The 13,394-nt window shown below is 39.7% G+C and overlaps 1 protein-coding gene across 5 annotated transcripts in view; it reads right to left on the bottom strand.

Annotated features, from left to right (window-relative positions):
* wnk1b (WNK lysine deficient protein kinase 1b) overlaps window positions 1-13,394 on the bottom strand; it is a 77,508-nt gene that overhangs the window by 21,595 nt on the left and 42,519 nt on the right. For 4 of the 5 annotated variants that reach the window (XM_029494719.1, XM_029494720.1, XM_029494717.1 and 1 more), the window contains exons 6-13: window positions 11,720-11,808; window positions 10,852-10,991; window positions 10,524-10,603; window positions 10,099-10,332; window positions 9,913-9,982; window positions 9,028-9,221; window positions 1,379-1,471; window positions 644-718 (exon numbers count right to left, since the gene is read on the bottom strand). In XM_029494719.1, the coding sequence (XP_029350579.1) occupies window positions 644-718; window positions 1,379-1,471; window positions 9,028-9,221; window positions 9,913-9,982; window positions 10,099-10,332; window positions 10,524-10,603; window positions 10,852-10,991; window positions 11,720-11,808 (975 nt within the window). The remainder of the gene's footprint in view (window positions 1-643; window positions 719-1,378; window positions 1,472-9,027; window positions 9,222-9,912; window positions 9,983-10,098; window positions 10,333-10,523; window positions 10,604-10,851; window positions 10,992-11,719; window positions 11,809-13,394) is intronic. The other variant, XM_029494718.1, reaches the window with a different exon arrangement.

The raw sequence follows: 13,394 nt of genomic DNA on the forward strand, positions 1-13,394 counted from the left end.
AATGAACGAGCCAGAGAACGGGAAGAAAAATAGAAGAAACAAACTAAGTCGATGATGAAGTTAAAAGTGAGAAACAAGCCAATTAAGGACATGCAAAACGAGCAATAATTACATTTAGATGAGGAATAACAACAACATGATTTCTGAATTTCTTTTCTAAGTTTTTCATTGATGTAAACACTTAAGTCAAAAGGACATCTATTGAAAAGTTGAAATTCCACGTATGTGTGTAACTTTGTCTCTGTGTTGACCCTGTTTGATATGTTGGCTCTGTTTAACAACTCCATAAAGAGTTGAGTCTAGACCTGCTCTATGTGTAAAATGCCTTGATGTAACTTTATCATTTGGCGCTATATAAATAACCTTTATTTTGATTTGATTTTCACATTTGAATGCATCTGCTGTAGAATATATAGGAAAACAACAGTGCATTCATGTTGATTCTTATGAATCAATTCAGCTTAATCATTCAGATATTTACTTTATGTGTAAACAAGTAGGCCGAATGCGTGTCAGTAAATTAAAGTGAATGTGGATGTAAAACGCAGATACTGAATTCAGTCCAGAAGCTGTGATCCAGGGACTGGAACCAGCTCAATTGCATTAGGGATGTCTAAGTATTGAGAAATGAAAAGCATTGTACCTGTGCAGGTGCCTGTGGCAGAGTTGAGTGTGTGGGGCTCTGAACTGATATACTACTCTGACTGCATTTAACCACCTGCAGAGAAACACAAACATCAGCACAATGACCCATCAACATTATATTTTGATTTGATTCATAGTAACCCAAGGTAATCACAAATAGTTTTGAGAAGCCAAGGCTATATGGAAAATGTCAGCTAGAGAATATTGATTCCACTTTATCGCATTCAGTCATCTTATCCACTTTATTGATAAATTATTTACTGACCAAGATAAGAAGCTGCAGAAAATTGCTAAGTCAGATATTAATGATATCATCTATCTATCTTACACAACCATGGTGAATATAATCATGCATTTCTGCATTCCAACTCATGCTGACTTGAAACATGTGATCTCTAGTTAACATCCAATTTTATGCTCAATCAAATCAGTTTAAGCATGCAATTAGTTCCCAGCTATTGTGTAACTGGGGACAAAACAGTTCTTCAAAAGACCGTGGTATTACTGCAGGCGAAGTGCCAGCTCTGGGAAAGTGGTTATCTTGTAGCAAAAGCAATAACTTCAAAGAGAAAACTCACATGTGGGCTATTACTGTATAAGCACAAAAATAGAGCAGACCTATTTTTGCAGTTTATCTTTGTGTGTTTTAAGCAACAAGGCCTCACAAACGTGTGAAAACTGAGAACATAAGGGGAAATGGGAACAACTCTGTTGTTTTTAATGGTGGTCTTACTTGTTGGGGGGTCCCAGGGGTAGCCTGCTGGGAGCTGGAAGGGACTAGCGGAGGTCCTGCTGTAGGCTGGGGGCTGGAAACCTGCATCTGCTGCTTAAGAAAGAAAATGACAGAAAGATGGGCAGGGTGGACGAAAGGTTGTAAAATGAAGGTGAGATATGGGGAACAGGGAGAGAGGGAAAAAAGAAACGGTCAAAACTTGTTTGTATCCTGTGGATCAGAAACTGTACATGAGTGCAAACACAAGGTAGTTCTGCAGTTTCCTCTCTAATGATCAGTTTTTAGTTGAGATTTTCTTCTTGTGTATGCTCACATGCACACAGACGCAGCATCTACATATCCATCCGGCAACATATTGCACACCAGAACCTACTTGTATGTATATGCACATATACACAGTTTGTAGTGTAGCATGAACAGAAGTGGGGTTAGGCAGGGTGTAAGTATAGGGGAGGTAGTTTCCACATGCAGGTCAGGCCCTAAATGATTGGTCATAATAAGTGGCTGTTACACATTCACTGAAGCACACTGAAGCTGGACACCAAACATTCAACTTGAAATAGTGAATCAAAATTGAAGATTTAAAACTGCTTATTGCCATTTTCCCAAAAATAAAAAGTATAAAAAAATGAGATACATAAGTCATGATTATATTTTTTTGATTGCATATATATGTGATTTGCCTCATTGCCTAATAAATCTGGTCAGTTCTCAGATCACTCTGGCCTGTCTGGGGGGGGGGATAAATAATGATGATAGATTTGATGATTAGATCAAATTCGAAATGCTCCAATCATTTCTGATTGCTTTTTGTTCATGGTACATGTCTAATGAACATAAGCTGCACAGGGTTATACTTATCCTACTTGTATTCTATAAATGGTCTATGAGCTTTGTACGGACAGTTGTGGTGGATCTATTGTTGGTTCGAACCCTTAGAAGGTTGTTTACAACTCTATACTTGTCATGAAACTCAACCTCACACAGTGTAGTGTGGAGTGTGGAGCTTACAGTTAAGTATAGTTGCACCAGACACACTACAACCTACCTTTTTCTAACATCAGAGACAGTCAGATAAATGTAACAGCACAGAAATGTAAGAAATAAAATGAATAGAGAGATCAAGAACTTAAGATAAATGACATGAAACCAAAGACAGAAAACAAAGAAATTTAAAAAAAAGACCTTAAGTGGTTCAAAGTAAACAACACAGAATGTACAGATGATACTGATTATAGCAGCATTCTAAGGGTTTAATGAATCACAACCGCAACCTTTGAACCCTGTCTGGGAAGTTGATTTCCAGTCTGAACAGGAAATGGAAACATAATATGCTAAAATAAAGAACTATATACCAAGATCAGCAATTACAATACAACACAACACAAAGAATCCAACATAGATGAATTAAATGTCTCTGCGCACGGTTACATGTTGCCAGCTTTGTCTAAGCCCCTCGGTTTTGTTGTATGTTTCTGTGTGTTTGATCGTACAAATCAACAAAGCCTGACCACATCATTTTCATATTCCATAATCTGAAATTCAATGTAGACTCATAACTGATAATATAATTTAATATGTTGACATCTATAATAAATAGCTGTACATATATATAGCTTTTCAAGTGGTAGTTGGGTTTTGGATTTGTACGAGTGAAAATTCAAGTATACCATACGTACAGTATACCTGCACAAACACACATTTGTCATATACATTCATATATGAACATACACACAAAATATTACTTACTGATAGCGACAAATAAATAAATTATATAACAAAGAAAGAATAGAGGGACTTAGACTGTTTGCTTATAAAGCAAAAACCACAGAGAGTGTCTCAAAGACTACCTTCTGAATATTGCTTTTAGTTTTAATTATTACTTGACTGAAAATAGTGATTCTTATGTGAGACTTCAAATAAAATGTTTGTGGTCTTGGTCTTTGCCAGATATTGTGACTATCAGTTTAAAACCTCAGTTTTGTGGAGTAGAACAAAGCCCACAGCACATTTCTGTATATATTCTTCTTCTAAAAGAAAGAAAAGAAAACATTATCAAAGAATGAGTAATGTGGCATTTATGAAGGCAGAACATGAGACTCTCTGTGGCACCAATGTGACTGGAGGGGGTTAAAATCACAACCAAAGACTGGGCTCCTGGGTGGGTAGAGTATAAAAACAACAGGGATTGGTGTAACTGCCTCTAGGTCAAATTACTATTATAAATGAACTTATTTACTTTTTCTACAATGATTAGTTTTACCTGTTGGCTGACCTTCCTATTTCCAACTTTCTCCAACAACTCTCAAGTTTGGATGTTTGAAAATAAGGAATGTATTTCTATCTATGAGATATTAAATTTACATTCAAAGAGGGAATGACATCATATCCATATGATCCATATTCCAATAAGGAGTGTATTTTTATCTATGAGATATTAAATTTACATTCAAAGAATGAATGACAGGGTTAGGGTTAAGATTGCAATTTTTTCCTGAAAAAGCACCTGTGTCATTTAATATAGTAACTGACCCAGGAGTCTAGGGGTGTTTATAATGTCTAAACTTAGTACCAGATTAGGATTAGCAGCCTGCATTGCCAGCAGTGACTCATGATATGTCATGTCTGGCTGCGCTGGTACCACCCCTCCATGCCGGGCCCAGGCACTCTGGATCAGAGACTCCAGATGATTAGATGATGCTCCCCTGAGCGGGAGCTCAGATGATGGCGTGGGAGGGAGAAAGCTCTGCATGGACGGTGGATGTCCCTGGGGGTCTATGGGATGCACTCCCCCTGATGAATCGTAGCACGCAGTGGAGGATGAGTGAGGGATGGACTGAGCGGCTGAGGAGTCAAATGGGGGTAGGAGAGGTGGAGGAGGAGGTGACTGGAACTCTCCTGCATCCGAGGAGGCCAAAGAGTCACTTGACGGTTCAGGGCTTCTGTCCTTTGTGGTTACACCTGTATGGTGAAGAAGAAGGCTTCCCGGAGGTAAAGGGAGCTCAGGACTTGCATAAGAACACAGCTCTTCTGTCACTGGCTGGAGACGGCTATATGTGCCTGAACCCCCTGATCCAGTCCCAGTGCTGTCCTCCAGCGGGAGGTCCATGGAGCTTCTCCGGGCCCGGTACAGCCTGGATGCTAGGAGGCTTGGGTCTCCAGCAGCTGCTGCAGCAGCTGCAGCTAAATGAAACTCAAAAACACTTCCAGTAGATGGTGGGGCGTCAGCCATGACTGGAGGAGCAGAAATAGGGAAAGAAGATGGCGAAGCATGCTGTGGTGGAGGATAGCAGCCTTCAGATGAAGAAGAAGAAACAGAGCCACCTGTGGATGAGCTAATGGGAGGCAAAGGTGGAGGGATTGGACTGTGTGCACTCATTCTTTGCATGATATGAGGGTGCAAGAAGCCTGTTTGAGGTGGGGGACCAGGATCAAAACCCAAATTGGCAGCAGCAACTGCTGCTTGCCTCTGCTGATGGAAACTCAGGTGACCAAGTTGGTGTGCAGTCATTGGGTATCCTCCATAGGCCATGGCTTCATAATGGTCCAGTAAAGCAGCTTGATTTAGACTCAACCTCCTCACTGCTTCATCATGCTCTGCTCTAATGTCTTTATAGCCATAAAAACTCGGGTCAGATTGTCCTGGGAGATGCAATGGCTCCCCAACACCAAGTCTTTGAGCAGCTGCTGCAAATCCAGGATTTATCATGAACAGAGAGGGGGTCTCAACACCCTCCATCCCAGAAAAGGGGTGCAGGCTGCTCCCATAGCGGGTGTAGGCAGGCTGGAAATGTCGAGTGTGTGCCTCAAGAATAGATGTGCTCTTGCGTCGCTGGGTGTTGTAGGCCTTTGGAGGCCCAGTGGGTGGAGGCGAGAAGGAAATGGGTCGCTCAGGGATGGAGGGGAAGAAAATAGTAGGGGGGTCAGGAACAGCTGGGAGGGGAATGCTCCCTCCTGCTCCTCCTCCGCCTGTGCTTGTTCCTCCACTGTAGAGGTGTTGCATTGAATGCTGCTGCGACAATGAGATACAATGGATTTAAGGATGAAACTCAGAAAATGAGAGCGAGAACCATAGCCAACATGAAATGGAGAAAATAGTCAAAGAGTCAAAAAAGTATACTTCCAAAATAATACCAAGAGAAAAATGATATACGTTCTCTCCGATCTAGAGACAGGACGGGTTAACAGGACAGAAAATACCTAAAACTATAGAAAGAACTATTTAGATGAAGCATATTGGTGATGCAAAGATACAAAGCTGGTAATGACAGTTTGATAGACTGATTGAAAGCATGTAGAAAGGCAGACAACACAGACGCAAGACAGGAAGAGAGACACACAGATAGTTTACAAGAAGCTAGATAGTGGAGAGGGAAATGCAGAGAAAGGAAACTCTGGCAAAATGCTGGCTCTAAGATCTACAACACCCTGATGCATCTGCGAAGAAATTCTCTTTGATTTAGTCCCTGCTAAATGCTGATATGAAACCAGCAACTTGGACTTTAGACATGAAGAAAATGTGGAAAAACAGAAATGTTTACAAGGGTTGGGGATTACATGGGTCTGCATCACTTGCACTTACACAGAATTACTTTTTTTGTTTTTCAGACAAAATCTGAATGTAAGATTTGGTTGCAAAAAGATAATTGTATATAAAAGTATTCCTTTTTACAAATTGTATGTATGAACATTGTAAGAATAGACATTAGATAGTTTTACATAACTGGAAGACTCCAGTTTTGTTAGATCTGGAGGGAAGAATGACATTTCTTTGACTCCCTCTACCTGAATGTCCTCAGACCTCGTCACTATCAGCTTCTAATAATACCTACAAAACTGGATCATGAAAAGGTGAGATAAGCTTAGAGGGCCCAGGCGGCTTCTATTACAGAAAGGAGAAAGGTGAGCAAAATTACTCAAATGAGGAGTTCCTAATGACAGATGCAGAGGATGTTAGGCCTTTGTATCTTTCAGTGAATTTTATGGTTAAGAAACGTATTCTGTATTTAACATAATCACAAGGTTGTCTGTTAGAGGGAGAGATGAGAAAGAAAGAGAGGGAAAGATGGATAAACGGATGAGTATAACAGACTCACGCCAGTGTCTGAAAGGCAGAGGTCATTTTAACCTACTTACTAATACGTGCTGCTTGAATGCTTAAAATTTAGAACCGAGTCAATTTCACTGATGCAATATTGTCTAATCAGATTTTAGGCTAATGCGCTGCACTGGCGCAGTCCATACAGGATAAACTTCATTGATACGTACAGTAGTTTCATATGAAAATCATGAAGATGTAAATGTCCTGTCAATCAATCAATCAATCAATCAATAAAAGGCTTTTTTTTTTTTAACTAAAATAAATTCATTAATATATGAATTTGGTTTTGCCATTGAGCAGTTAGAACTAATTATTGGCATTTGAACAGCACAATATTACTCTGTCATGAGTTTCACTGACAATAAATACAAAAGGTGTTTTATCTCTTAATTTGACCTTAAATCAAATCTATCCATCCATCTGTCTAATTACAGACACCAGTGTGGCCCATGACCATCATCTTTCTTGTTCTCTCCTTCTGTCTGGTTCTCACCACCACTGTGGCCCCTGGTGATTTAGACTGTGAACCTACAGGGGTGGAGAACAGGGCAGGTAGGCTGGCCCTCCGCTGCCTGGCCCTGGGCAGAGAGGAGGCGGAGTGAAGGGGTAGGACTGTCTCCAGGGCCTTGGACAGGCGGCCAGCGAATGTATCCCTCTCAGTGGGCAGAGGCATGCTGGGGGAGGTGGTAATGTAGGAAGATGAGGGGGACAGATTGGGAGGGGGGGTGGAGGGCTGCTTTGGAGGAACTGCCAAGGGTGGAGGAGCATGGGAAAAAGAATAGGAGGAGGGGGGGACGCAAAAGGACATGCTACGACTTCGACGACGGCGCGATGCAGGCTGGAAGTCAAGGAGGGGTGATGGAGAAGGGTGGGGTCAACATGGAGAACAGACAAAGAAATGAAAATGCAAAAAAATTACCTCAACAGAAAACAACAGAACAAACCCAAAAGCTCTGGGATAAAAAAAAAAAACAAAAAAACAACAACAACTAAAAAAAAAAACATGTTTTACTTGAATATACGATAAACAAATAAATAAAATAAAAACACAAAAAAAAGAAATCATGACTAGATTTTGCCTCAATAGTTGGAAAAAAATAAATGAACAAATAAGATAACAGCTACTTAATTACTTAAGTGTGAGGGAGTGAGGGAGAAAGGAAGATCATTGCACCAGTGACTTTATCAGAGGAAGTTACAGTTTTTCCCAAAGCAAATTTCTTATTGCTTATTACAATATATGTATCATCCTGTTGACAATGCAAACAATAACAGAAACTCATAAATCCTTTTGACCAAAAGCAGTACAGCCAAAATGAAAGACAAAGTGAAACACAACAATGAAAAGTAAAACTTAAAAGTATCTTAAATCAACATGCTGTAAAACCAAATAAAGGGAAATAAACACATGGGGGCAGAAGATGATGGCTGTCTAAAATATTCATTGGTTATTTCATAAAATGAATCAAGTTAGTGTGAGAGTCTGTGGCCTCCAAAAAAGATCTCAACTACGAAATCTTATGTTGCATCAAAGACAGATCTAAAAGAAGGCCTAAAAAACCTAACCTGACTTATTCAATCAGCCAACAAATAAAATAACTGCCCAGTTCAACAATCACCCACTGTGTGTGCTGTCATCGGGAACAATATTTGCAGTCAAGATGTCACCAAATTGAAAAGCCTTGTTCAGAAAATTCCATGAGTAATACTTGCCTTTCTGTTAGCAACTACCAAGAAATTGTACTTGGTACCACTAAAGGTCAGTAACTGAGGATTTTAGTTAAAACAGAGAGTATCCTCAGGACACAATCCCTGAGTGAGGGAAGGAAGGTACATAAAAAAATAATCAACAAGCCATAATGAGTAGGAATGAGTGTCCTGACAACTAGGTGCAAATATCAATGTATGAAAGTTTTAAAATATGAAAACAAAGAAATATACAACATGATAATTATATCAAAAAGAACATCAACTGAATGAACAACAAATGCAACAGCTAGGTGCACATATGAGGCACCATAAAGGCAAAACTGATTTTAACGTATAGTACAAAGATATTTGATGGATGGAGAAAGGAAGAGGGGCTGGGTGATAAAATGGTGGGACTAAGGGACTGCGATATATAACATCTTGAGGATAAAGACAGAGTGAATGACAGAGTTGATGAAACAGGAATGAGTGAATAGCAGATATCCTCTCCATTGTTGGTTCTCAAACCATTTCACATTAAGGACCCCTAAACTATATCAAATTAGAACACAGAGTTAAACATCAGACTGTACTCTATGTGGCATAGCTCACAGGGCAAAATAGTGAAATAATCCCCTTGTACTCGCCTGCTTCTTCTTCTACCAACCAGCAGCATTCTCTGATGTATGACAATTATTATCATGCCAATTCACCTCACACTGCAAAATCCAATGCTGTGCTCACTTAAAACTGTTACTTTCAGCACATCTGTGAAAACGGCACCATGTAGAGATGTGTGTAAAGTGCAAATCAAACTTCCACATGCATAACGTCAAATCAGGACAACATCAGCACTCACCATTTGCTGTGGCGGCTGGGCGTATCCTGTGTGTTGCTGCGTAGTAGCACAGGGGGTGGCGGGATAAGGGGTCTGAGGCTGGGAAGGGGGCTGGGTGGAAGGGGGACAGCTGTACGACATGGTCAGCTGGCCAAGGTGGGGGCAGTCTGAAGAGAAAACTGAGGAACCCTGGCCACTATCCATACCTCCTTCAGCTGAGAGGGAAAAGGATGTTGAGATATTAGGAAATAAGATTTTTCCCTCTCCCTGATTATACATACATGTTTAAAAAATAATGTACTCCATCCTCGAGTAATGACCTAAACATACATTAATGTCTACATGTGCATTTTACGTACTTTTTTATGTTAATGTCACTGGTATGAATTATTATTAGATGTTTAAGTGAGTTTGTTGGGATTTTGCAGGTGGATGATCAGGAACCTTTTTGTGACCATTATGGGATGGGCCGTATTTTTAGGCTGTAAGGACAATAATTCAGGAGTCCCCTTCAACACATTGTAATTCAGATTGTTTGACTGGAAATTACATTTCTGCAAGTTGAGGAACTTGGCTGTTTTTCTTTTAACTTTAGAAAGCTAATCACAGATAGAGTGTGTCTTTCCCATTTATTCTTCAAATGGTAAAGTTGGTTTTGTTTTGTTGTTGTAGCCAAAGTTAGGTGTATATATAAAAAGTCTGCATAAGCCTGTGAAGATAAGAGTATACCATTGAAATATTGTTTGATTAAAACAGGAAGATAAATTGTTTATACAAGTCCACGCATCTAACTATTGACAGATCTTCACAGGCACAACTGTACAAATGTAGGAAAAACTTGACTAGGATTTGATGATCCAGGGGTCATTTGTATCTACTATAAGCCCTAACTGCAGTATGTCTTACTTGTGTGTGAGATGCCAGTCTGCTGATAGTGAAGCTGCTGTTGCTCCACTTCTGTCTCTTCTGCCTCCACCTGTTGACAAACACAAGTTAAGGTTAAACTTGAGGTAGCAAAAGAAAAGCCTTGTGTGGTGAGTTTACATTTATGATATATGCTCTCAGACAAACCTCTTGACAAATTTTACAAACCTGTGTGTGTGAAGTTTTGAGTGTTTCTTGTTGCTGTTGTTGTTGTTGTTGTTGTTGTTGTTGCTGCTGCTGCTGCTGCTGCAGCTGCTGTTGTTCTGCCTCCAGTTTTCTCTTCTCCTGTTCCTCCCGTACCAGCTGTCTCTGTTCTCTCTTGCGTCGTATCAGAGACACACGGTCTTTAATAGCCTTGGCCATGGTCTTGTGGTCACCCTCAGCAACATAACCAGACTCAACCTGAGAGGTTTGGTTAAGTGAGACAGACACTCTTAACAAACCTTTAAAAATCTATTCATCCATTTAGCCTTTTGTACATAAACCACTTCCTTTCTATCTGTCTGTCCTTCTGGTTTCTTTTGATTGAATCCATCATTTCACCCACACCATCACCCGTCCCTTCATTTCATCATCATGCCCTTCACACATACCATTTCCTGAGCCACATCTTCAGGGACATCCTTGTTCAGGTCAAAAGAGAATTCAATGGCTTCGTTGTCTTTGTATTTGCCTGAAAGCAAATTATTCATTCAATACAGTAAGTTTGAGTTTGATAAGATTAGCATGTGCGACAGCTATAATCAAAAAATATAACTACACAGTAATTTTTACCAAATTAGGACTGATGTAATGTAAATATCCTTATTGGTTATTTTATACAGTACTGATCATGACATAGACTAAGAATTTTTATGTTCTTTTCCTATTTTCATCAATAAAAGATTTAAATTTGATGACACAAATAGAATAATCCTTTGCCTTTGAGCTTCTTGACGTCTTCTATCCTGAGCCAAAGTTTGATGGCGATCATTTCCCCATCATCCTCCTCTGCCAGTTCAACCCTGACCCCTGTCTCCTCCTGGAAGAATGCATGATTCAGCAGGATCTTTATGGCATACCTTCAGGATCAAGAGACAAAAAGAACGACAATTAGAACGGAGGATAAATGAGGTGAAAGCATAATGGTTGCAGACCAAAACATGGCAAAGTCCCTCAGAGCTAACAGGGGAGACGTGGTGTTTCATTAATCTGCTGGGAATCACAACATGTTGACAACGTTTGGTCCAAAGACAGTCATCCACACATTTAATTGTGTCATTTACTGTGCAGATCTGGAGCTCCCGATGGCTCCAAAACAAAAAAAACAACTGATCCTACAAATGGGCACAAATATTCCTGCATGACAGACACAGAATCAGATGACTGTTCTTGGCCAAAAGACCAAGGTAACTACTCTACTTGATTTGCACAATAAAGAAAAGATAAATAAAAAATAAAGAGCACAATGGAAGCTGTAGCTTTTGATTTGTAAAGAGGTGGACAAGAGGCTGTGGTGAACATTTTTGGCAGACCCACAGTGTGTAGAGAAAGAACAGAGGTCTTTTTATTTCTGACTAAGAAGCTATGAGTTAGAACAGGATTTAGAGAAAAGAGGATTTCACTGCTCGGTTTCACTAGTTTACATAAAAAAAATGTAAAAAATAAAATAAAAATCCGTCTCATTCACATCAAACACAAATGTTGTCTGTACAAAATATAATGGAAAATTACGTGTCAAGAATGGAAAGACCAGAAGGACCACATATCTAAATACTCATATTTGGCATCTACAGTTTGTGTAACTCACCTCTCATCCTTGTTTGTTCTGATGCAACCCTCTATAATTTCCTTCACCTCAGGAATGGCTACCTTGTCAAAACTTCCAGGCTTCACTCCCTGTAAAAATCACACACAGACGAAGAAGAGCAGTGAAGGAATAGAAGCTTTTAGTGATAGACAAGAAAGACAAAGTCAAAAACAAAGTTCAGTGCGTCTCTAAAAGCACAAACTGAGACAGCCATCTGTGAACACACATGAGAAGAGCTTTATATTCATTCTCTGAAAACCTGAAATTTCCTATTATATACTGAGACTTTCTGCTGCACTGTATTAAGTCTCTGAAATACAATTTTTTTGTTTTTCTGATTAATTCATGAGTGATGCTTGGAGACTATTACTGTAATAATGTTGTATAAAGTTCAACATCTGACAGACAGAGGTCCTACAATGTGGTTCAGGAGTAATGAAGAAGACAAGAACACATTTTAAAGAATAACACTAATAAAGGCCACTCAAGTCACTTCTGAAGGTTTCTTACAGTAAAGGTGAAGCTGAATCCAAAACAAGGAAACAGTTAAAAGACAAAATGTAAAAACACTGTTATCATGGCACAGTATTAAGTTACTGTCGAGTGCCAAAAAGCTAATACTGCAGCCAAGGAAGCACAAATAAGCTCCACCATTCAGAAGCCAAATACCAAACAGAAGTTCAGCTGCAGAGTTCTCCAGAGGGCATCTTATGGAGGAACAACACAGAGAATGAAGTAATCTATCTGAATAATAATAATTAAAAAACAGCAAACAAACCAACCAACCAACAAAAAATTTGTACGCAAAATACTTCCATCACTTGATTTATAATACATCGAAATATGTCAAAAACATGCTGGGAAATAATTTAGTAGATAAATGAATGTGTTTTTTGTGTATCCAAGTTGGTAGAGCCCTTCTGTAATGGAGGTAAAATAACCAACAAGACAGAAACTTTTTCTAACAGGAGAGAAAAAGCCCAAATGACTGATGGCTGGGTGACGATAAAACATTACAGAAGCTCAGTGACGGGCTGCTTGGTGCAAAGATAGTGGATGAAATAAAAGGTAAGTAACTTACCCGGGAAGTACTCAGATAAGTAGGCTGGAGAGAAATTGGACTGACTGCTGTCTTTGAAAAGTTTTTTCAAAGTTTTTTACTGTTAACTGACCAGTTGTCAGACAGAAGCACTGACTGTTCATCTCAAACTGTTTGTGCCAGCAAATGACCACCTTCCCGTGCTCTCTCCTCCGCTCTCGTCCCTTCCTCTTTTACTTTCTTGACTTGTTTCTCTTCTGCAACCCCCCAGTTCGCCATTACATAACAACCCCCCATTTCTCTCTGTCTCGCTCCCACACACAAACACACTTACATTGATTCCAGGGCCAAGCAAAGTCCGGTCTCATTGAGTAAGTAATGGTATTAAGTGTGACAGAAAAAAGGGGATGAAGCAGAGAGACATACAGAGAGCGAGAAAGAGGGAAACAGAGAAAGTGAGATTTTCGTTTAACAAGGCTGACTGGAGTTAAGGAATGTTCCCGAAGGAGAGGGACCACGAAGCATGTCAGCAACATTGTATGTGAAAGTATAAGAGGATGAGCCATAAAGAATATCCCCACAATCCTGCCTCTCTCGGCCTTTCAGCCATATAGAATAATACAAAAGGCCCCAAAT

This window comes from Echeneis naucrates, chromosome 23 (genome assembly GCF_900963305.1).
Source record: "Echeneis naucrates chromosome 23, fEcheNa1.1, whole genome shotgun sequence".
NCBI classification, from domain to species: domain Eukaryota; kingdom Metazoa; phylum Chordata; class Actinopteri; order Carangiformes; family Echeneidae; genus Echeneis; species Echeneis naucrates.